The sequence below is a fragment of the Dermacentor variabilis genome, chromosome 1, assembly GCF_050947875.1.
Source record: "Dermacentor variabilis isolate Ectoservices chromosome 1, ASM5094787v1, whole genome shotgun sequence".
Lineage (NCBI taxonomy): Eukaryota > Metazoa > Arthropoda > Arachnida > Ixodida > Ixodidae > Dermacentor > Dermacentor variabilis.
The window spans coordinates 8,300,357-8,325,610 of record NC_134568.1 but is presented as its reverse complement, the minus strand read 5'-3'; the positions used below and the strand labels follow the sequence as shown (position 1 = coordinate 8,325,610).

General features: G+C 46.7%; 1 protein-coding gene across 1 annotated transcript in view; it reads right to left on the bottom strand.

Moving 5' to 3' along the window:
• Positions 1-611: 611 nt before the first annotated feature.
• The window catches only part of LOC142573202 (uncharacterized), a 145,920-nt gene continuing 121,277 nt past the window's right edge, over positions 612-25,254 (bottom strand). The window contains exons 7-10 of the mRNA XM_075683021.1: positions 23,445-23,794; positions 15,725-15,916; positions 6,109-6,328; positions 612-1,125 (exon numbers count right to left, since the gene is read on the bottom strand). Coding sequence (XP_075539136.1) covers positions 631-1,125; positions 6,109-6,328; positions 15,725-15,916; positions 23,445-23,794 — 1,257 coding nt within the window. The 3' untranslated portion in view covers positions 612-630. The remainder of the gene's footprint in view (positions 1,126-6,108; positions 6,329-15,724; positions 15,917-23,444; positions 23,795-25,254) is intronic.

The window sequence follows — 25,254 nt, the reverse complement described above, 5'->3', positions numbered from 1 at the left end:
TAAATTTTCACCACCTGGGGTTTTCAACTTGCACGTAAACACGGGCACCCGATCGTTTTTTGTATTTCTTCCCCGAAGAAATACGGCCGCTGGGGCCGGAAATCGAGCCCGTACCTCGTGCTCAGTAGATCGCTATAGCAACTCAGCCACCTTAGCAAGTGGCTACGTACGTAGGTATGCCAATGGTAAAAAATTACAAAAAAATAAACGATCTTTTTCTATTTTTTTTGATGCACCTGAAAACATTGTCCAAATGTTCCAACTGCCACGTGTCCCAAACCGTGGAGTTAAATTGCACGGTTAGTTGCACGTATGTGTTCACGTTGACCGCGGTAGATGCTTTCATTTTTGTACTTACAGTCAAGCGGATAAAATATATTGACAGTCTGTTCAAATTCTTTACTTATATGCAGCATACAGAATTGCTCTGCTACGACTATTTGTAGTGGACAGTGCGATAGCTAGTTTATGTCCTTTTTTTCATTTCTTGATAAAAAAAAATCGATTTTCTTTCAGGCCATCATTTTGCATCTCTACGTAACATGTCAGTCACGACGTCATTTTTTCTTTCACGCTGTAAAGACAAAATAGAGAAAACGCACCCATTCCGGAGCAAGCTCGTGCTCTTTACTATCCCTCAGTTACATTCGGGTAGGAGCAACGCTCGACGGGACTCATGTGCGAGCCTACGGGACAACGAAAGGTCCGCGCGAAGCTTTCAGAGTTCCTGGCCACAAGGTTGCATCTGTACGAGGCCTCGATGTTGTCCTTAGTGCACATGCTCGCACAGGCACCCACGTAGAACATCATGTCCTCGGTGACTGTCTCCAGACCCGGAAGTACCAGCGGGTGGCCCACCTTCTGGTGGCTCTCTACGAACGCTGCCACCGCCTCAGTGGCTAACGCCAGTTGAGCCGTAATGTCATTCTCTGGCCTGATGTTCAGTTGGGGCTCCAGGTGTTCGAGACATTCCAGCCACGATTTGTCGAGGGTCGTTCCGCGCAGCAGTGCGGCGGCAAGTTCGAGGCCAAAGGCGCCGTAGTTCAGCGTGGGTGGGAAGTCAGCGCCAAACCGTGGAGGAAGGAGCCACGTCAGCGGCACCCGTGCTTCGCCCCTCTGCGTCACCTGCAAAGTTGCAATCTTGTCCTTCAAATGAACCGCTAAAACGACCTTTCTATTCAGTAGAGCACGCTCATCGTTTCAGCGAACCCACTACAGATGCGTGGAGCAAAATAATGAAGAACTTCAATCGCCTAGGTAACCTGAAGCGCACCAAGATATCGCACATCTTAAGCTTTGCGGTCTCTCAAGCGTTTACAGCGACGGCAAAGTAGTTATACCATACGATATAACAACGCTCCAAGATGCGGCGAATGAGGTTTGTAGAGCAACATTTCACACTCTACTTATCAAACGCAGTCTGCAACGTACTGTTGGCGCTGAAACGAGATTCTCAATGCGTTTCATCTCGACATTTGGCGAGATGAAAAAATTCTTTTAAAAATTTCACCAGCGACTACGGTACTTCCTAATGCGAAATTTGCGCGTAGCTGCTTTTTTTTAAAAAATTCGCGATATATTGTGGCAAAGAATTTGATTCTGAACGGCAGGCTTCTCTGGGCGGCGGCGCTGAGCCTTTGCTTGGGCAGCTCGTTTAGCAGCAGCAGCAGACGAAGCATTACCACCGGTTGCACCGCTCATTGTTCAGAAATAAAGCAGGAACTCGAGAACGTGTGGCTTAGGCGGAGCGCATTCCCTAGCGGCGGTGGCGGCGCAGACAAAGTTGCACATGCGCAGCGGGTCCGAAGTTCACACCAGCGCAATTTCCGCGCTCGCCGCATGCCTGGACGCCGCCGGCAGTCCGCGTACCTCCTGAACGCTTTCGCCATACCCTCCTCCGTTTTCCTCCTTGCGCGTCATCCCTATTGTCCATGCTATCGTCGCTTTTCTCATCCCCGCTGCGCGCCGCATACGCTCTCATCTTTCGCTGTCCTCGTTTGTTCGGGTATACGAGTGACGCCGACGCTCGCGGCAGGAATGGACGCCAGGAAGCACACGGCGGTGCATGCTCCGGCATGCAGAACATGTTCGGGGCACACGGTGCGTGCGTTCGGACGAGCCGGCGGCGCGCAAGCACCGCCCAGATCCAGCGCCCCGGCTTGTACGCTCGGAAGACTTCGTATCCGCGTCGAGAAACGCAATATAAAGAACTCTGCACAACACTGTTTCGCTTTATGCGAACACTGCCAATGAAATTATGCACCTGCGAGTGACAGAGCACTTCACGACGGCGCGTTGTCCGCTGACGGCTCCGCTGACAAGCCAGCGATTTAGCCGGTAGGCCTAGCTAGGCGGACGCCACGGCCGACGGCGCTTGCCATCCAGCCCTAGTTCGTCGAAGAGCGCTTATTTTCCCCACACCGATTAACACTCTACACTTAGGTCGCTCGTAATTAAGTACAATTGGTTTACTCGACGCAGTCGTTGCGAAGGGCAAACGTGCAAGCGAAGAGAGCAGCCTCGCTCATACAGTCCGTGTGCGCTGTCTGCTTGCGAAGTGCCCTCGCATCGCGGCTCCCGATCTCTCCCGTAGCTTAGTGCTAGTGTACTGGGTGCTGCTTTGCAGAACAGGCACACGTTCGAGATAAATTTACTGAATTGGTGACTATTTCGTGTCGGAAACAAACTGCAGCAGGCAAAGTTAAAAAAAAAAAAAAAGAAAGACGGCGAGAAACCGGCCCGCCGGCGCCGCCTCTGGGCAGGGAACATCAGAGAACGTCACATGCCAGCCGCGCTGTCGATGGCTGCGGCCAAATGACGGTGTGGTTGTCCGATGCGTCGGAAGATGAAAATCTGCGCGGTTTGTAGCACGCCGAGCGTCCGATCCGGCGCTTCGGCACGGCAAAACACATGGATGCCGGCTGCTGTTGCGGCGCGTCGGACGCCGGATCGGACACCGAATCGGACCGTGTCTCTCTCGCGTAAGAGCTGCGCTCTAAAGGCCACCGTCAGGAATTCGGTAGAGAACGCCCTATCCTCTCACCACTTTGTTTTGCCAGTAAGTAGGCCTGAAATGAGCTTGAGGTCAACGCAGCGGTGAGAAATGTATAGATATGAATAAAACATGTCTAACGGCCTAAATTTATGTCTTAATTAATGTTTACTGGAAAGGTGAAGACTTGTTACCCTGTTATCTCCCTTTCACCAACTTTATTACAATCATGCGCCATTCACAGAATCTCATATCAAGCCGCCCCATCGCATCTTTCCCAGATTAGACCACGGCATTAAAGTGCAACCAAAGATCGCTCGTACCAAGCTTGTGCGTCATTCACCATTTTTCGTTGCCATTTACCATTGTAATAAGCTTGAATATTTGAATTTGAATATATCTTTATTTTCAACAGATTGGGGGAGACAGGGAAGAAAAGCTGCAAGTGCAGCTTGAAAAAACACCCTGCCCCCTATGACCACAAGACATGCGCAGTGCGGAGCTGCCGCGTGTTTTTAACAATACAAAAATACACAGTTTTGCAAGAATGCATGAGAAGCACTAAGTGAAAAGTAAGTAGTTGCGCGTAGTGAAGTTACAAAACGTTTCACACATGACACATGAAAAAAAAAATGCATATATATACACATATATTTGTAATATAATTGTGAACAAAAAGCTGTAAACTCAACTAATCTGCACTTCTGAAATAGCTGACCGTATAAACATGAATATTAGTCCCGCTGATTAAGTCGAGAAAATTCTGATGGGGTAAGGGCACATATATCAATTACATATTTGTTGTAAGCATTAAAAGCCTTGACAAGTTGTTTTATAGCATTTGTGGGCTGTAATTAGCTCTAAAACGGTGCACTGTCCAGGGTTATGTGTTTATTGTGAAACGTGAGGGGACACGTTCTTCTAAACATGATAATTTATCAAGGAATAAATCGCTTTTTCTATTCATGTGATAAAACTTCTGCAAAAGTTGACGCCTATAAATTTCATGCATTGTGATAATTTTGAACTTGTCAAATAAATGATCGGTGTGTGAATCGTAGGAGCATTTGCGAGGATGCGTACTATCCTTTTCTGCAATAAAAATAATTTGTTTAAATTTTTTAATATTCTTTTTCGATTTCCGCAGCTGCCTGCGGAAATCGTTTCTGCCAACAACCACGACGCTTTTCTGAGCAAACTAAAGTGCTTATTGCATGCCGACTGTTAGAAGCATTATTCTCAATTGTTGCCACTACCATTGTGTTTCTACTTTTTCCAGTATGTTCTCAGTGTTTGCAGTGTACTTTTTCGGTATGTTTTATCAAGCTATGTTCTCAGCAAATGGCGCTCGTATTGCTCCTATATTTTAATTATTTATTTACCGTCATATGTTATCTAATGTTATGTAACCCCCTATGTAATGCCTGTAAAAAGGCATTTAGGCTACATGAATAAAAAACATGGTCAGACGCACTTTTCACGCAATTGTGAATTTACCGCTCTACAGCGAAGACCGGTAGGGACACCTTTGCGCTCACATTGTTTGGTCCGGAAATGCATAACAAACGCACAAATATTTTGTACGCGCACACAACACGATTACCAACGTGTATTTTCAACGTGTACGACGACATGAATTGGCGTTCCAGTTAATTTAAGAAAACGCTGTTTTATGCATTGAAGCAACAAGATTAACTGGAACACCGATGCATTTCGTCGGTCACGTTGAAAATTAATATCTCAAAACTGTTGCAGTCCAGAGAATTCGTTCCAAGTGGATACGCCTCGCGAACTCACCGGCTCTAATTCGCATATTTAAATGTATGCCGTAAAATAATTAAATAAAAGGTTAGGTAGGGTTCTCGTGTCAATTATATAATTAGACGTTTTGATTTCTCACAAAATAATGGCTGCCTTATCGAGTAATTTAGACCAAGGATTGGAATTGGGCTATCTGCCACAGGCAATGTTCAAAAATTTTGGACCTCTTAAAAGCAGCACCCTATAGCGTACAGCCTTAATTAGCGAACAGGACATGAAGGACGCGACGCGACAGATGGCTGCGTGTTTTTCATTGTCTCCTTCATGGCTTGTTTGCGAATGCTAGAAAACCCGCACAGCATGATAATAGCGCAGCGTGAGGAATATCTATGTGGTTGGCGCGTTCGGCTCGTTCGTTGTGGCAGTGACATTAGGACCTGGATCACCGGCAAGGGCGAAGCCCAAAGTTTCGTTTTTCTTCAGCGTATGGCGGTGAGGCTGAGGTTAGGAAGCTGGTGGCGACGAGACACTCCGAAAACAAATGACCGTAACATTTTTTTCCGCGTATTATCCATCCATCGTCCAACTCCTCACGATAATAATTTATGCGTGCCGCGACAAACGCTCACTGCTGGCAAGAAAGCTCGCGCATCTCTTCTGGGGCACGCAAACTTAAAGGGACACTAAAGTGAAAAATGATTTCTTCAGCATCAGTAAATTACCGTTCTACAACACCAAAAACACCACTCTTACAACGATAAGACGTTTGGTAAGCCAGATAAAGCGCAAGAACGAAATACGGGTGGCGACGCCTACTTAATTTCTCGCACCTGGGGGCTGTGACGTCTTGGATATTGATGGCATCTTCTAGGGCCTACTAATTATATACAGCGGTACAGATTGACTACATTGTGTTCTAAAGGAACCAAATATTACACATAGCAAGTTTCGGGAACCTTTATTCAGCCAACGAGGTCCAAATGCGAAAACATACTTTGGAATCCCTGACGTCACGCCGATGTACCGGCGCTGGGGTTTCGGCGCGAAATTCGAATACTGATACTTGGACCTTCATTTTCTTATCTAATAATCGAACTATTTTTTTTAAATGACTGCCTGCAGGGTTCTAAAACAATGCTTCATTAGTCTAAACTTATTTATTGTTTCGCTTTAGTGTCCCTTTAGTAAGTGGTCTTGAGGCAATATACGTGCGAAGGTGACGACAGGAGACTGCACAACGCCTGAGAATAGCTGTTGCCCGCCAATATCTCGGATAGTGCAGAAGGGCGACTGAGTCTGCTGAGTTCCTCTCCGCCAAATTGAAGTGCGCGAACAGTGTGGGCGTGAAAAATTGCCTGCGCTTGTCGACCAAGCAGCGGCGGCAGTGGGTAGGAAGTGCTGGGCTCCTCCATGTGCACCACGCTGAAGAGCTCCTTGCTGCGGATCTGAGACAGAGCGGACAAGTACTTGTCCACGAACGTCGGCTCTTCTTGCGCCCTCTGGTCCTCTCCTAGCTCGCTGTAAAACGCGTCGAGCTGGTGCGTTGTTGGGAGCTTGAGTTCAAAACTGGCATCGCTAAAATAAGAAAACAAAGGGAAAAAACAAGAAAACGGGGAGACATTTATCGAAGCAGTGTTTATAAACGTGCGCTTCTGAGTATGCTTCCTCTCAGAAAGTTTAGCGTCAAGGGTTATTCGATACCAAAAGTATAGATTCACGACAGCGTAGTTGACTGCATCGCAGAGAGTTTCGCAACTGTGGCTGCTCAACAGCGAAACTACAGGCTGAACTGCAAGTTTTCGCGCAAGCTGTGCGCCAGGCCCTCTTAATCGTCTACGAAGTGTATTTTGAATCAGTAACATGGGCCAGCATAACGTAACCACTTTATTCCTGTTGTATTCCTTTTTTCACGTTTTGTTAGTTGTCAGAGCCGTGCTTCACCCATAAGTTGGCAACAGGATCGGCTGCTCGTGAGTGGTGGATGACAACATGTTTGTTCTCTCCATTTTTCTCCTATGCATAGGATATAAATCGAGCTAGCAGTTCTAACTGCTATCCACGCCACCTACCTTAAACAATAAATGATGCAGAAACAGGGGCAGCCGCAATGTTCCTCGATTCACGATAGCAACGAGAGAGATAGAGAGAAAACAGAGAGCAAAGGCAGAGAGGTTGACCAGAACAAAGTTCTTGGTTTACTACCCTGAGGGACTGCGCTATATCCCAGCTTCCTGTCGATTGTGCTGCGCGACAATGTTGCTGAAATGTTCACCAAACCTATTGTGACACATTTATTGCGACACAGTTATCGTGACACATTTATCGTTCAGCCTGTGGCATACAGCGCTCCAGCTCTTCATTATCCATCTACCAAAACAAAATATTGCCACAGTTAGTACGAGCAATGGGCCTACACCCTACTGTGTCAGATACGACGAAGCTAACTTACAAAACAGAGGTCGAATTCACAAAGCTATTTGTTCGAAGGTGCTGTTCGTCATTGGCCGGCAGCATTCGTTAATATGTCCAGCATCAGGATTGGCTAGCATCTGCTTTGATGAAAAGGTTTTGCGTAAGAGCATTTCGTGATTTTTGAAGTAGTAGCTTCGCGCGAATAAAACCACGGACACAAGCAAGACAGACAAGGACAAGCGCTACTCACAACTGTTTGTGAGTAGCGCTTGTCCTTGTCTGTCTTCCTTGTGTCCGTAGTTTTATTCGCGCGAAGCTACTACTTCAAATATGGACGACCAACTAGCCCAACAGTCAACTCTTCTAGAATGCTTTTCGTGAATACAGGCGCAAGGCCCGCATTCACAAAACGTTCTTACACAAAAACTGTTCATAAAACTATATGTGAGCCTATCGTGGTGTTGGACGTATCAATAACGAAGGCCGTCGGCCAATGGTGAAGGGCACTCATGGAGAAAGAAATTCAACAAGAGGGGACAGTCTTCAAAAACTGGAAACAGGAAACACGTCACGCCTAGTTTCAACTCCATCCGTTAGTTGCCGCGAATATCAGAAAAAAAGGATGTGAAATAAACTACCAGACAACGTTTTATTTTTTTTTAATTCTTTCCCAGTAAAAGTGAAAAAGTTTTGCGTGTAAATGAACTTATACTTTGCAACTTATTTTTGTTGCGTTGCCTCGCAACAAGCTAGCGGCACGCCAGACGCGCGTGCATACGTCATGCGCCAGACAAGCCTCAGGAGTGAGCGAGGCCGGCTGCGCATGTGAAGCTCGCGTGCTCGGCGACCCGTCTTTTTGACGTAGCCCGTTTTTTGGGCTTCCGGCGTTCTCTTGTGTTCCGTCTGCATTTGGAAACGGCACCGCTGCACTACAGCAAGGTGAGGAATTTTGTTTGACAGTCTGCGACGCACTTCAAGCACACTTATGCTTATACTGCACAAAACTGAACCTATATAGTGACGCAGTTATCGAAAAGCAGCTCCACAATCCAAGCCTAGTTAATATGAGTTAATTACTCGAACTGGGAGATGTTTGTTGACGCTTTCTATGGGCCCAAGCATAATAACTTATTTCGGTAGTTTTTGGGCACGCTCGCCGCACCTGGCTTTCTGACGAAAAGCACCTTGGCCGTGTGACGCAGTTTAGCGTGTACTGAATCTTACCGGGACAAGTTTTGGCGCTTTCTATGACCCCAGACATTATTGTAACTAATTTCACTACTTTTTGGGGTACTATTCAAGCATAGTGGCCGCGCTCGGCATAGTGGCGCAGTTAGCGAAAAGCAGCTCGGCTGTGTGCCGCAGTTAGTTTCGCGTGTACTTAATCTTACTGGTAGAAGTTCGTGACGCATTCTTTGACCCGAAAAAGTATTGTAATTTATTTGGTAGCTTTTTAGGATATCTTGAGGCATGCTCGCCGCGCCTGGGGTTGTGAAGCTGTTAGCAAAAAAGCAAGCCGGCTGGTTTTGCGTGTACTGAATTTTAGTGGGACAAGTTTGTGAGGCATTTTATAGCCCTGCAACAACATATACATTATTTCAGTACTCACGCTTGTCGGAAACGCGACGAGTGATTGCCGAGAGTGATAACACGGGAGTGTTGCATGCGCCGGCAAGACGCGTAAAAGATAACACGGAGGAGCTCAAGAACATGACATTTACGTATTCTGAGCGACTGAAAACAGGCTTTGCACCCACGAATCTGTCTTGAGTGCGACTAGAAGGCATTCTGCGAGCGTGTAGCATGGTCTTGCTGAGCCTGTGTTGTAGCCACCTTTGTGTACTTGGCGTACCATCGCGTCGACTGAGGCCAAGTTGTTTTGGAAACGCGCAGTCACCCGTGTATTTGTGCACTTAAAGTGCCGGAAATAATGCCCTGGAAGGCAGGGGTGCTTGAAAATTGGATGCTCTGTTCAGATTTTATGGCATTGTTTGGGAGGAGTCTTTGCTGCGAAATGTACCTAAAAGTGAATTTATCTGTAATGCCGCTCATTCACCACTGACGCACGAAGTTTCGCCTCTACACGCAATACTCCTGTTAGGTCAATATACCAAAATAATACATGCTTGCTTTTACTTTCTTTCAGCTGATGGCATCCGGTGGAGCTTCGTACGGCAACGACTGCTGCTTACCTGGTGCCCCAACTTTGGATGACTGTAGAAGCCCGGAACGAGTATTTATATAGAGCAAAATAAACATTTCATCATTTCAGCAGACGTCTTGCGTTTTCTTTATGAAATTGCACCTGACGGATTCGGCGGAGTCTTGTAAAGGTCGTTCGCAATCATTTTTACTAAATAATGAAACGATTCCACGCCAAGCCCACGCGGGGTTCAGCAGAAGCGAAAAAAAAAAATAAATAAATGCCGCGCCCAACAGCGGAGCCGGCGCGGCTTGTACCAACTGGTGTTCAAAACGCGCGCACCCAAAACCGAAACCGGAAGGAGTTAATACCATCCGCTTGGTGTGCTACAGTCAATTCGGCCGCTGGGCTCTATGGGAGTATCCGCTCTTGTTGAAATTTCTTTCTCTATGGGGCACTCTCGAGCGCAGCGAATTCGACCCCAGAGCCTGTATTCCTGTGATTTGTATTACGTAGGTAGTGCTCTGCTGTTGGCTGTTGCGGCGACGATTGTTTCCATCACGCCAACCGATATCGCAGTTGTGATAGCTGTCTGCGTGATACGCGTCCGCGGCTAACGTCGCAGACGGGTATGCAAGGTCGATTCAAATAGGTCGCGAAGCTTCGGGCGAAAAGCGGTTCAGTACAGATTGTCACCGACATCAGCATGGGGGGTTATGGGAGCAGCGATTGAAGCGCGATTATGTTTGGAGGGAACAAACATTGGGAAAGAAAAACGCGTTTTTTAATTCAAGCGAGACACAGTTAGATTCATTCAACGAAAATAATATTCCTAGCCAATTCTATATATTCGTGGCGAGTTAAGAAAATGAAGTTTATTTAATTCTATTATTAATAATAAATGCATTTCTTTTCAGCGCCCATCGCTACAGGGGGCGTTGACGCCACTATCACTCGCAATGCAATGCACGTCTTGAAATGGGCAGAAAGGCGCACTCGTAAAGTTCACCTGTTGAAATACGCCCCCCTCACAGTTTGTGCTTTCTTGCTTGTTGAAGTTTGTCTGAATTTGGTAACGCGGGTAGCTTCATCGCTTCTTAATCTGTTCAGTTAAAAGGAGTGAGTTACGACCGCCAGATAATTGTGTAGTTGTTTTCGTGAGACTGCGCTGGCCGACGGGCTTGGCATCCGACAATTGGATCAGCACTCTACACCTAAAGCTTTCGTCGGCCTCCAAAGAAAGTATGTTCTGGGCAGGGATGCGATTTCGACAACCGTTCGACTGGCCTCTTCCTGCATCGCTTTCCACGCCGAAAGCTCGAAACGCCCATCAAGTCGAATGGCGGGGCACTTGAATATATAGCTCCAAAGGAAGGACAACAAAACAAATTTCGCGCCTTCGAAAACAAAATGACGTCACTTCTGCTTTTAACGGACATGGCAAGGTAAATATACCTGGTAGCGAAGCTTCCATAGGAGCCCATACGTTCAAAACCTGGCGGTCCATCGGCGGTTCATGGGGCTTAGCGCCATCTGTATGTGGTGGGAACACTTCCGGCGGAAGAAAAAATAATGTAACGCCATGTCCGTTAAAAGCAGAAGTGACGTCATTTTGTTTTCGTAGGCGCGAAATTTGTTTTGTTGTCCTTCCTTTGGAGCTATATGTTCAAATGCCCCGCCATTCGACTTGATGGGCGTTTCGAGCTTTTAGCGTGGAAAGCGATGCAGGAAGAGGCCAGCCGTACGGTTGTCGAAATCGCATCCCTGCACAGAACATACTTTTTTGGTGGCCGACGAAAGCTTTAGGTGTAGAGTGTTGGTCCTATCGTCGGATGCCAAACCCGTCGGCCAGCGCAGTCTCACGAAAACAACTACAGAATTATCTGTCGGTCGTAACCCACTCCTTTTAACTCAACAGATTAAGAAGCGATGAAGCTACCCGCGTCACCAAATTCAGACAAACTTCGACAAGCAAGAAAGCAGAAACTGTGAGGGGGGCGTATTTCAACAGGTGAACTTTACGAGTGCGCCTTTCTGCCCATTTCAAGACGTGCATTGCATTGCGAGTGATAGTGGCGTCAACGCCGCCTGTAGCGATGGGCGCTGAAAAGAAATGCATTTATTAATAATAATAAAATTAAACTTGTATTTTCTTAACTCGTCACGAATATATAAAAATGACTAGGAATTTTATTTTCGTTGAATGAATCTAACTGTGTCTCGTTTGAATTAAAAAACGCGTTTTTCTTTCCCAATGTTTGTTCCCTCCAAACATAGTCGCGCTTCAATCGCTGCTCCCATAACCCCCCATGCTGATGTCGGTGACAATCTGTACTGAACCGCTTTTCGCCCGAAGCTTCGCGACCTATTTGAATCGACCTTGGACATGGCGTCACATTATTTTTTTTTTCCGCCGGAAGTGTTCCCACCACATACAGATGGCGCTAAGCCCCATGAACCGCCAATGGACCGCCATGTTTTGAACGTATGGGCTCCTATGGAAGCTTCGCTACCTTGGGGTATGCACCAGCAAATAGGAACTCATTGTTACGCTTTTAGGTAAGTCGAGTGTTCTGAACATGGTTCTAGGTGCGAAATAGACAAACCTCCTTTGTGTGTGACAATTATTCATCCTACATTTTTGAAATAGGAGCAAGCTTCGCTGCAAACGAAGACATTAATTGTTTTTCAGTATGAGCGGCCATGGGCGCTGGTATGCGAACAGTAGCGTCGAAGCTTTTATTAAAGCCTGGCCTGATAATGCAATTACACTGTTCCCATTTTTTTCTTCTTGTACTCCCCCATTAGTTGCAGCGGCTCAACACCATCGTTATCACGCCGGATGCAGCCGTTCGGCTGCGCTACGCGCTAACACCCAGTGACAGCGACGCATGCGCAGACGGCCATCTCCGGGCGTGCCTGCCACGCATTCTGGCCTGCAGCTGGCTGGCATACGCCTGCAGGTGAGGGCGCGCATTGCATTTTCGGAAGAAGTGTGCCGACACCAGAATGGTTCTTGCGTCAAGACAGAGCATGTTCAGTCTCCGCTCTGCCGACGTTCAAGCGTGCCCAATAACCCTGGTACCGCTGGTGATGTCGGCGCGCCGAACTGGGGTGTAAATAGAGAGTTATAGCCAAGCGAGCCATCGGGCCAGCGTAGACGCCACCGTGCACGTTCTACCGCGCATGCGCACTGGCGTCTGTGCTGGCCCGTCGGGCCCGCTGAATCTATTGGCTATAACTATCCTTTGTCGTCGACGCAACATCACCACGACAAGCGCTCATGTAACAAACGGAATTAGTGGCATTGAATGCGGTCGGACGTTGGTAGCGGGGAGATAGATCTTTTTCCATCTAGACGTTTCTTTAGACGTGGCATGATGAAAAGTTTGAGTTTTACGGGTCGAAACTACAATACCAATATGAGGCACGCTGTAGTGGGGGACTCAGGATTGATTTTCACTACCTGTCCCTAATGTACACCCAGTCCATGGTACACAGGCATCTTTTTTTTTTTGCATTTCGCCCCCACCTAAATGCGGCCGCCATAGTCGGGATTTGATTCCGCGTCCTCAGTCATTGCAGCGCCACGCCATAGGCACTATGCCACCATGGTGGTGCGAATAAATAGATGTAACCGAAAATTACTTATTGCCACTATAGAATATTTATATGACTCCAGCGAAAAATATAATACGACAGGTAGGGTTGAACGGCTTGTGTGTATCATCCAAAGAATCATTCAAGCACGAATATTGTTGCTAAAATCATGATACCTCGTCTAGGAGCATTTGCTGCAGGCACTCGCGTGGCAGCTTGCCTGTATGACTAAGCACTAAAATTAATTTTGACACCGTTTTCGAGTAAAGCTATCGCAGCAATCGACTGGGCATAAAAACGTTAGTATTTCAATTCCCCCTTTATGTCTTTTGTATGGTCGCCCTAGAAAAGTATGACGATAGCAGGAATTATATTGCAGACGTTCACCACTAACGATCCTCCTTGCACTAATTACAAAATCGTTATTTGTCAAGAGGCACTGTTACTCTTTCTGATTGTTCATTTTTTGTAAAGTTTCGTGGCACGAACGAGGGCTAGTACACGAGGTTGTCGAACAGCATGATTTCCACAGTGAGAGGTTATTTTGAAATTTTGTGGGAATTTCGCTATTTATTGTTTCTGCAAATGCAATGTCCCCGCAGCCTCCCACAGGGCCTTGCGTCTATGAGAATCGGTTCCGACAGGTCACTACAATATGTAACCATTATATGAAATTGTTTAAAGCATTCTTTCGTTAATAACGTGAAGAATTGGGAACTGTTGCAAATATTGAGGGGAGTGTAAAATAGCGAATCCTATGTTAACAATATGGCATAAGCGCCGCATTCCAACCGATACTCTTGTTCTAAGGCGATGTCGTGACAACTAGGCCGCGGCAAACTGCTGGAAATACAAACTCATTGTATTCCACAACGCAAGCTAGCAGCAGCGCCTCAATATTACTAAAGCTGGGTATAGTTAATAATATCCGAGAAATTGCAATGACATGAGCTACTGTGGAAATGCTATTCTATAGACGAAAACGAGGCGAGAGCGTGGAGGCGCTGATGCTTTCACGTCGTTCCGAAAAGCCAGCGCTTACTACAGTGAGCTAGCGTTTCAAGTTACATCACAATGTTACCAGGTTTTCGGTTGGTTTGCAAACTCCGCCTTAGAGCATTTAGGGAAACATGAACCCTTTCCTTGCCTGTAGCACCCTCCCGGCAAGATCGTTTGTTGCGTATCGCCGCACACCAAGCAACCAAGCGAGGCCATGCGTTTACATGATTTCGTTCGGCAGCTACTGGAACAACTGACCGCTTTCTCGCCTCTCAACCCGTTCGCCTTCTTGTAGCATATCTACGAATCACATGGTAACGACCTTCTCCCGCAGGCTGCATGCAAAATACACTCTTTTTGGATGTGTGCAAAGTTACCGAATCCAAGTTGAGCAGAACTATATCGTGTGCTTCAGCGCGGCATTCGCTCTCAGTGCCTGCGTTCCGAAGCACCGCATGCGCAAGTCAGCCTTAGTGACTTCAAGTTGCGCCTAGAGTGACAACGGCGGGGTGGGTAGTGCACAAAAAAAAAAAAAAAACGCAGTGCTATCGGGAGAAACGGGGAGCGCTACGGTGTTACCTACCGTAGCGCTCTAGGGAGCGCTACCTAGATCGGCACTTCTGGTTGCTTTAATTATATAGGGCGTTTTAGCATAGACATTGCATACTGGCGCAGGCGTATACTTTAGAACCACAAAAGGTATCTTATAGATCAGCTCTGGTGGTGACATCTTGAGACGATGTGAAAAGAGTCGTGTTGCCAGACCCTTAGAAAAAAAAAATGTTGGCTCTCCCGTAATCGTGACTGTAAGCATGAAATGGCAACCAGCGAAGCATATTTGCTGGAGAGGATACTAGCCACAATCTTAAAATGGATGTAGTGCATGTTCGCAACGGCACACCCCACCACACCACACCGCACCATGTCCCACTGTGCACTGGTTCATATGGACGCGGCCCAGCTAGAAGAAGAAAACCGGCTAAACGCCCCATGACAGGCAGCGAAAGCCGCCAGGGAGACATAGCGCCCTGCCGAGCTATAGAAGAACTGATTGAATTTTAGGGTTTTACATGCCAAAGCCACGATTTCATTTTGAGGCACACGGTAGTAGGTGACTACGGATTAATTTTGACCACCAGGGGATCTTTAATGTGCCCCCAGTGCACGGGACACCGGCGTTTTTGCATTTCGCCTCCATAAAAATGCGGTCACCGCGGCCGGGATTTGATCCCGCGACCACGTGCTTAGCAGCGCAACACCATAACCGCTAAGCCCCCGCGGCGTGTAGATGGCGTGCAGTGTAGATAGCGTGTAGCGTATATAAGATTGTGAACGAGCATTAGGAAGAACACGGAAGCAAATTTTTTGTAACTTGTTCGGGCAGTAACTAGCGTATGTATATAATGCGGTCTTGTATAAAGGCTGGGGGGCCCGGGACCGCATTTTTTAAAGTTTTGATTGGCTTCCCGGATGATCTCGTTTTTTTTCTCGCAACTTGCCCAGATAACGGCTCTGACGTTGGCTCAAGGTCGCTGAAGGTCGCCGACAACGGGAGATAAAAGCATTTCATGCTTGAAACACGCAATTATATAGCAATGCTTATGTTACATCTAATAAATATATGTGTAACACAGTCGATCAGTGCAAAAAATAATAATATAGAAAGCGTCTCACCCGTTTACGCTCAACACTGACGCCATCATCAGTTCTCTGCTTATCTCTACGCCCTTCTAGCAATCGGCTGGTCGTCCGCCTAAGTATGCTAAAACTGTCCGATAATTCTAGGTGAGCGTAAAGTGCGAGTAAATGAAGCTCACGTTGCAGGAAGCGTGACACCTCGCTGGCTCATGAAGCTGATCATGGCCTCGGAGACATCCTTGAAGATCATCTCGGCCTCCTCCCATCCCCTGCTGGAGTCCAGTTCCTCCATATAGGGCATCACGGTGGGGTATGGCATCAGTCGGCTGATGGCCTCAAAGCACTTGGTCTCGGAAATGCCACGCGAGAGCCTTAAATTGAAGGGAAAAGAACAGGCACCGCGAAGAACAGACAGTCGGTAGAGTTGGCTATATTACATTGTTAAACACAGCCAAGTATACACACTGTGTTAAAAAGGCATGCATACTCTAAGGTGGGTTTCGATAGAACGAAACATCCCATATATATGACTTGTGGCCCCTCCTACATTAAAACGCACTAACATAAGCAAGCTCTGAATTAAACAGTAATTTATTTAACTCCGCATCTCTTTTTCGTCTGCGCAGAGTGTGTGAAGGTATTCGGGTATATTTTCAATGTATCGCATAAAGCATTGAGCGCTGTAAGATCAAGCTTTGTCGCTGTGAAATATAGACCAAAGAACGCGAGCTCTCTCGTCTTGAATGAAAGCCTATAATTATCACAACTGAAGCGCCACAAGTCCAGCGATCGTAAGCATTGACAACAAGCTGTGAGAGGGATCGCAAGCTCTAAACAAAGATGCTTTCTCTTGCAGCAAGTCGGTTTCGGAGACGCGACATCCCGTGTTCAGTGGTACTGTTTTTTTTTTTCGGTCTAAAAGCTGTTACGAAATGGCGCGTGCGTGATTTGTAATATATAACACATACGATGAGCCGCGATAACACATAGTACCACAGAAGAAGTCTCGAATAGAACAAGACTAGGTTAGGACTTTACAGGGCGTGCTTTGGGAAAAACGGCACAGTTATATGGAATAGCAGCCAATATGATAAATAGCGTGTAGTCGTACACTCTACTAAAAGGCTTCTGACCCTTTACATGCAATGCCTTGTGACTTCAACGCTAGGAGAAATTTATCAGATGGACAATATAATGTTAATTCAAAGGAATGAAGTCAAGATACTGCAGCCACATTCACAAAGCTTTTGGTTCGTAAGTGTTTTTGCCAATGGACAGTCAACTTCGCTGATTACGTCCAGCATCAGGATGGACTGGAATTTTCTTCTAGCAACAATCACAAGTTATTTCTGTGAATCCGGGCACTGCATTATAGGCCGGTTAGTCTGCTCACTGTTCTTTCAATATATTTGCTCAGGTATTTCGAATAAAATCAGGCTAACATTTCACTTCGATCAACCCAGCGAACACGTTGGCTTTGGGCGAGAACAATGATAAACGGATCATATCAATGTCATCAGTCAGCTAATTCACTAGAGTGCGGAGTCTTACAAGCCTCTAAGCATGGTCTTATTTGTATGTTACGAAGACAGTGATAGCAGGAATCATGGAAGCGTTGCGTAGCAAAGGAGCGGCGGAAGCACGTTTGGCCACAGTAAATATCTGTATAGATTCTACAGTTAGCATGATTATAGAAAATTGGAAAATAACCACTTATAAGAACTTCTAGTAAGCAGACATCTCTCCAGTTATATTCACGGCATACTAGGAAAATGTACTAAGAATGTCAGATTGGGAAGGATTAGATGAGAGATCGAGAGGGAATATCTCAGCAACCTCAGGTTTGCTGATGACATTCTCCGCTACCGTAACACAGGAGATGACCTACAACGCATGATTGAAGACTTCAAACAGCAAAGTCTAACGGCAAATTGGAGGATTAACATGCATACGACTTTTGTTTATTAATCTGGATTGCAATAAGAGTTCGCGATCTGTAGTCAACGTATTGAAGTTGTGAAAGATCAGATTTATCGAGACCGAGTAGTGATAACGGGGAGGAGATTTGAGACGTAAGAGGAATATTTCCAGAAGAATAAAAATACGTTGCAGTGCATGGGGGTGGGCACTCCCAAGCTAAGCGTGATAGTTTACAAATCTTCTTGAAAAGTATATAAAAATAGGAGGACGGCTGTACGTAGTGACACGCGCCGTTCAACAACAACGGTCGCGAAGTTCAACAAATGGAACAAATGGAACTATGAGGACAAGTTGTGTCAAGTATACTACTTCTTGGAAGACGCCGCGAGGACCTGGTTCGAGAACCGAGAGTCGACCGTAAGGGCGTGGGACATGTTTCAGTACAGCTTCCTGCAAACCTTTACGAGCGTCGTGCGCAAAGAAAAGGGCAGAGGCTCTGCTAGAAGCTCGAATGTAGCTGCCGAATGAGAACATTTCCGTCTACCCGGAAGCGATGACCCGCCTGTCTCGTCACACCGACCTGAATATGTCTGAAGAGAGGAAAGTTCGTTGTTTCACGCGGGGAGTAAAGCAAAAACTCTTCACCAGATTAATTCGAAACCCACCCGAGACAGTTACAGAATGTTCTACCGAAGCCACGTCCATCGAGAAGACATTAAATATTCGCTGTAGACAATGTGACTGCTGAGTCCTTACTGTATATAGACAGTTTTAGAATAGCGTTTTTCTCCTTACGCACGTTAAAGGCAAGCACCTTTGCGGGACTTTACGGTGCGCGTCCTTTCAAGTCATTTAGTTTACCGTGCGGAAACGAAAACGTAAAGAAGACGTTATAAAACAGGGCGCCATCTGGTGCCTCGTGCCAAACGCATCCAAGCCAAGACGATCCATTAGCAACCATCCTGCTGTTGCTATGTGGACGCGTCTCGTCAGGCCTACGGGCGCTAGAATCGTCGAACGGGAAAATGGATGCGCTATGCACTCAGAACTAACTTTTCAGGTGAGTTTAGAGAAAGCGAAAGCTCATTACAATAGTTACTGACGATCAACGCGAGTGAGAGAGAATTCACGAGAATTCACGCTGAAGTGGGAGCCATCGGTGCCGTCATGTTCGACAACGCTATTTCTTAGCATCCGTGAAAATTACGAACGTTAAACATTACGAACGCCAAATAACGTACATTATCATAGCGCACGTAAACCTCAGAAACCCAATAACGTTCCGAGCATGGGTATTGAGGACGACGCCATTTCTTTACGTACGTAATGCGCTTACGTTCGGTTGCAAGCGCTGTTCTAAAACTGCCTGTAAATAAATAGCCGGCGCCACTGACCTGCAGATCAGATTTATATTATCCCCTCTGTGCTCGATGTTATCGTTCATTTAGTGCTACTTGTATTTCTGGGTACAAGTTCGTTCAATAAAGAACCTTTTTAAGTCACGCTTTTGAGAATGTATTTGACAATGTGTGATAATTTCACGACAGCGTGACATTAAAGAGCAAACTGTCTAATAACTAGATCTGGTACAAAGTGAACAAAACAGTAGTCGAGGACGGCTCAGCATTACGTTGTGCGACTAAAACAGGAACTATTCAGCCAACTGGTGGTGCGGGCTGATGGCCGTAAGATAAATTGAAGGCACTTAGGAGAGGACATCGTCGTGAAATGGACCTAATATAGGCTAATGTGGACGATGAGGATGATGACAGCCTATGAAATTACCAAATCTTGACAGGGCTTTTAGCGTAGAAAGAAAAAGCTATATTGAATAAAACTGCACAGGTACATGGCGTACGCCAGGGACATGGCATGTCCATGTTCAATGACTTAGTTTATTTTAAGCACAATAACTTCTGAATGAATTACAAGTTCTAAATTTTGAGAACACGGTCATACTATCAAGTAAATAGAGATTCCACTGATGGTAAGTTTACATTTATCGCTAAGATCAGTGCTAAGTTCAGGCATTTTTTAGGAACGGACACTGTACTAGTAGGTTTCGCGGTAAACTTCATCAGAAGTCGACCATCTTAGTGAGCTTACGCCACAAATACTTTGGGTAAGCACTAAATTATATTTCAAAATGAAACTCGAGAATGATTTTTGATACATCATTAAATTAGACCGCAAAACGTTGCCCCTTTTTATGAAATAGCGAAAACATTACGAACACTGATGCCGGGCAGGAGATTTCTGCTAAAAATATGAATGGCCACACAGGCATGCGAAGTGAAAAGCCAGCAGCTTTACTGCACGCTTCTTTTGAAGAACGATTGCAGCAGATGTAAAGCAGTGACCCTCAACTTACTATGAAAATGCTCTCGTTGCATTGTGACTAATGTACTCGACGCGAACCAGGTTTCAAGAAGTGCACCTCCAGATGCTTCGGCGCTGACCAAAAGTACGAATGCCAGGCGCTCCGAGGCAGATCAAATAGGTTTTCTTTTGTTTATTAATCTGTTCTGAGAGGAATGGACCCTTTCCGAGCGAAGTCCAGACGAAAGAACGCTCAAGAAGTAGAATACATTGCTACACTCCGACAAAAGGAGTTGCGAATACAAGGAGCTTAAGGCAACTTCATGATATTCGTGTTTTAGGGAGAAGACGAAATTGTAATGTGCGATTATCTGCGAGAAGCGGGCACAATCACAGCATTTATTATCCATCCCTCTTAAGGAAAATATCGCAAAAGTAAACGGTAAGTACCATCATAGAAACACTTTCGAAGATAATGCTTTTGCACGAAGAACTCTCCGAATTTAAAGTTTCGAAACTGGCTACTTTTAATTTTAAAATAATGCACCATCCTTACAAAGATGTGTAGGTTGCCCCCCCCCCCCACCCCACCCGCGAATATAACATAATCTCTACTTCAAGCCGTAGAAACTTTAATGGCACACAATTCGTCCTACCGCATAGAAGAGACATTCGCTGCAAGTAAGTCGCTTCATTCGACGACCATCAGTTTCTCGGAGGGATGGACGAGCGTTCTACTGCTGGTGTAAACAGTCAATTGCTTATTCGGTGCAGGCTCATCGTTATTCTAGTCTCTACACTCATTCAAGCAATTGATCAGACATGATGTTTGTGTCACGCGTTTTGTAATCGATGAGAATTTTGAGTTTCAAAAAGCTTGTGATCTGCAGCGTTATGTGCCGATGAAGTAAGCGAGCTGGATAAGGTGTTCCGAGCTTTCGGTTATGCTGACACAGCGGTGCCTGATAACAAACAATGCAGCGGTACAAACATACAAGGAAGCAAAAAAAAAAACAGAAATTACAGGCCATAACACAATCTTGGCTTCTTGTAATGATAAATGTAATCTGCTTCCTAGACTTAATCATGCGCCTATCTGTCAATGTATTGTTACTGACAGCATCATTACGGGCGCGTATTTACCATTGCTAGTAGGGACAGCGGGGCGTGGCACTTGCAGAAACGCCGAACGTTTGCGCGCATGCGCCTGTAAGAGTAGGTGCGAGAGAGGAAGTGTGGGGACTTTTGCTCCTTGAATATATGACTCTGCCTAGGACCAACGGAGGAGTTTCTTAGCGCGTGTTTTATGCGTTTGTCCCTAAGCGTGCCGGCCGAAGTCGTGGGGCGCGGTAGTGCCGAACCAGCGCCTCCTCTATTTTTTACTGGCTGAACTTAGCGTCGCAAGTTGGCCGCTGGACGTAATTATATTTGCTCAGTCGTGTTTTTTACTAATTGAAACAACACGTCATTATTTTGCATTATTGGCGGCGCCTCCAGGACACACAACGGCAGCCGCGACACCAAAGCTAGAACCCGGACTGGTCCGTGCGTTGGGGCTCGCCGAGGCGTGCGCGTGCCAGGGGTGTACAAGATCGGCTGTTCGCTATCGCGGACAGCCAATTTTTTAGTCGGAACACCCCTTGGCACGCTTCGGCCTCCGCGGCCCCAACCCACGGGCCGCCCTGCTTCAAGCTTTGATCCACTGCTACACCTTGGATTCCCGGGAGATCCGGCACCGCCTGCTTTAGTATACCTCAGGTCATCTCCTGAGGCCTCCGTTTGCCGGTAACATGTGCCCTCCTGGAGCAGTGCTTGTAAAAAATGCAACCTATCGTCGCGACGGAAAAAGCGACCCGCGCCTTATACAATGCCAGTCAGAACTTACCCCTTCAGACAGAGCGATCACAAAATTGGGCGTCCATGCCCACTACCTTACCGCGCGGGCGGCCAGCGGCGGAGCGTAAACAAACTCGACCGCACTCCGCAATGCCGGAATGTCTAGGGGACAAACGCATACAACAGGCTCTAAGAAACTTCATCCGTACTGCCTACGCAGAGTCACATATTCAAAGAGCAAAGAGCCCCAGATTTTCTCTCGCAAGCGCTCTTACTCGCGCCTGCGCAGAAACGTCGAGCGCCGCGAGCAACGCCACACAACGCTGTAACTACTAGCAATTGTAAAAATGCATGACGGCCAGCCCAACAGCACGTTTTCTTGCACCGAATGCCAGGAAGCTCTTTTAGAGACTAGGTAATTGTCCATCTGCTCCAAAATTATTTTGTAGTGAAACCTTCTTTTGCACTTATTGGCTGTCGCCTGTCCGTACACTAAAGCAGATGGAATATCACCGTCGTTGATTGTTTCTTTTACCTGATTCACGCTATCATGTTCGTCCATTTCATTCAGCCAGCGTGCTGCGATTGAATATGCATTGCAGGTGCCGATAGCTTGATACAACATCTACTTTAATCGAAGATGCGCTAGGCATTTTCTTGCCTTGCACGCACGTGCGTTCCATCATGCCCGAGCATAATATCACAGGAAACTCGTGCTCTAAGATCGAAATCCAGTAGGAATGATCACCTTGTTGCTTAAGATTTGGCAACATATAAATTAAGATGAATTCTACGATTTTGGTTGCAAGAACCATGATCTCGTTACGAGGTGCGTCTTATAGTGTGGGGGACGGGGGAGGAAGAGGCTGCAAAGTAATTTTGCCCACCGAGGGTTCCTTAACCTGTACGCATTGCAATGTATAAGAACGTTTTGCATTCCTCTCCCAATCGGAATGCGGCCACCGAGATCGGCATCGAGCCCACGATTGCTCAGCAGTGCAACGCCATAGTCACTGGGCTACCCCGTGCTGGGTAAGGTTTGCCGGAACAGCAGGTTTTCACAGTGAGCATATTGTCTGATGGATGAAGCTCAGGGCCACACTCGCAACGCAGTTCGCATGCTATGCAGTTTTGCAAGAGGAGCTGCGCGAGCATACCAACGACGTATATTTTTTTGCGATCGAAAAGCTATTCACATTCAGCTGCGCTTCTGTCACGGAAGCCCTACGATAGCTTCACTTCATGAGCGGCAAAAAAAAAAAAAAAAAACGGCAAGCGGACATAGTTTGCTGGAATGGTTCCGAAAGCCCCGTACTGGGGGAGTACTAGATCATTTCATTTCGGTAGGCATGAAATTGGACAGACGGGCGCCTCTTTGTTGGCGCCCTCTTTCTGGAGCGTATTTTCTCAGCTGATAATACTTCATTTGCAATAACTGCAGCATAAGGCAAGTCACAACGATGCACGACGTGCTGCCAAATCAGTGTTTCAGCAAATATTTTGAAAGAAACTTAGGCCGCAATTGCAAAGCATTTAATTCTTGAACAACGTTTAGTCATTGAAAGGCCGGTTGTCTTCGCCAATCACAAGTGTCCGGCATTTATTCTGACGCGTGGCTGTATAGCGTTCTGACCGATTTGTGAACTCAGGCACTGGTATAAATACTTTTGTTTATAAGAACTGTCAACAGTCAGGCTGACTTTTGAATGTAACGTACGCAATCACGACTGGCAGGCGATGATCCTCACCATGAGATCTATTGTTGGATTGTGAATTCAGGCCCAAAAATGACACATCGAAAACATCCTGCGCGCGAGTACTCACTGCCTGTCTGTAAGCGGGCCTAGGTGTCGTGCCAGCTCCCAGCTGACGTAGGCCGCCACCTCCGAGTGGCCCACCTCTTCCGCCAGAAAGCGCCTGTAAGCCAGGAATGACGGGTGGCCGACGGCCACATTGCTCAAGTCTTCCAGCGTGAGCGGCGCTGATGACGAAGAATCATTCTCGTGCGACGAGTTGCCGGTCGAAAGCAGCGGTATGATGGCGTAGTACCGGTCCGGATCTTCCTCGGGAATGATTCCGGACACCGCGAGAATGGACTCTTCGGTGGCCATGATGCGGTGCACGATCAAGTTGATGTCCAGGTTGCCATGCAGCGACACCTTGCTGCGGTTCGCCTGCCACCAGATCCCGGCGAGAGAAGGAAAGGCAAAACGTGAAGCGCAGTGGCCGCGTTCCCAAGCGCCGAGAAAAATTGTTTCGCGGTGAATAATTCGAACTGGTTAATGCAGCAGCTTTACAATAAACCTAGCTTCGTGTCCAGAAAGTATGTCCCGTATTTTTAAGCCACAGGAACACGTAAAAAGTACGATAGTTTTTTTTTGTTTGTCTGAAGAAATTACGTTTTTCTGCAACGCAGGGGCTTCGCACTCCTGATCACCATAATTCTTTTTTTTTTTTGGACAGGGCGAACGAGAGAAACGTCAGACACTTGAAAGTTGTCAGAGACATCAGAGAGGCGGCGCATTCTCTACTGGCTCTGCGAATCCGTTGCGCGAGATAACTCGGAAACGGCGACGAATTTGGCTTAGCCGACGCTCGCAAGGAGACATCGCTGCACTTGCTTTGAGTAAACGTAATATCTGAAAACTTGAGAGATGAAGCGATCACCCGAGCGCCACCAGTCTCACGGAAGTCACAAACCTCTGCGGCGGTATCACGTGCCGGAGTGACTCTGCTGTTTCGGCATTCCCTACGGAGGTATTATCGTAGCCCGTCTGTGCTATATAAGTTTTTTGTTACCTTGCAGGCCACATTCTCACGTAGGAGCAGTTTCACCGTCATTAGCAAAAAAAAAAAAAAAAAAAAAAAAAAGCTGGGTCACTTAGGAACGCTCGGGACTAGCTTGCTCAATAACTGACGTAGAGCTTTCCATCGAACAAAAGCCTAGCAGCTGCAAAACCAACAAGTCTCTAACAAAATATAATGCCAATCTAGATAACGCGTCCCTCCAGTACTCGCAAATATACTCTACCGGCAATGAGACCGCGCTTTTACGTGAACTAACTCCTATACGTCACTACAGGTGGTATGGAAGCGTGAGCCGCCATGTGTGACAAAGCAGGTAGCGCATGCTGCCTTGTTCAAAACGAAGCTCGCGAAGAGAGCCCTTCACTGCAGGCGCATGCAATTAAACCAATTTTCCCAGGAAATCCGCCGTCTGCGGAACCTTTGTCATCTCGCAAGGATTGTGAAATTTTATCAGGCCTCTTTGGCCCGTGCACTGAAGTGGCCTTTACCTTCCTAACTGATGTTGTAACATGTCTTCCCTAAGGGTAGTTTGACAAAGCCACCACTTGTGCTGTTATCATTTAACGTATAGAATACTTATAATACTTACTTAGACCGCCATACACTCCCCCCCTCTCTCTCCCCCATTCCCCTAGTCGCCTGCTCACCCAATTCAACTTGTGTCACGAATTTTTCTCATGTTTGCAGTAAGGCACACATTTAGTGCCTTGAATCATCTGGGAGCCGCGGGCAGATAAGTAAGATGGGTTCTAACGCGACGTCGCCTCGATTGCTTCACGGTATAATGCACACCTTTCCTTGCCACGCAGCGTTTTAGTGTAGTAAG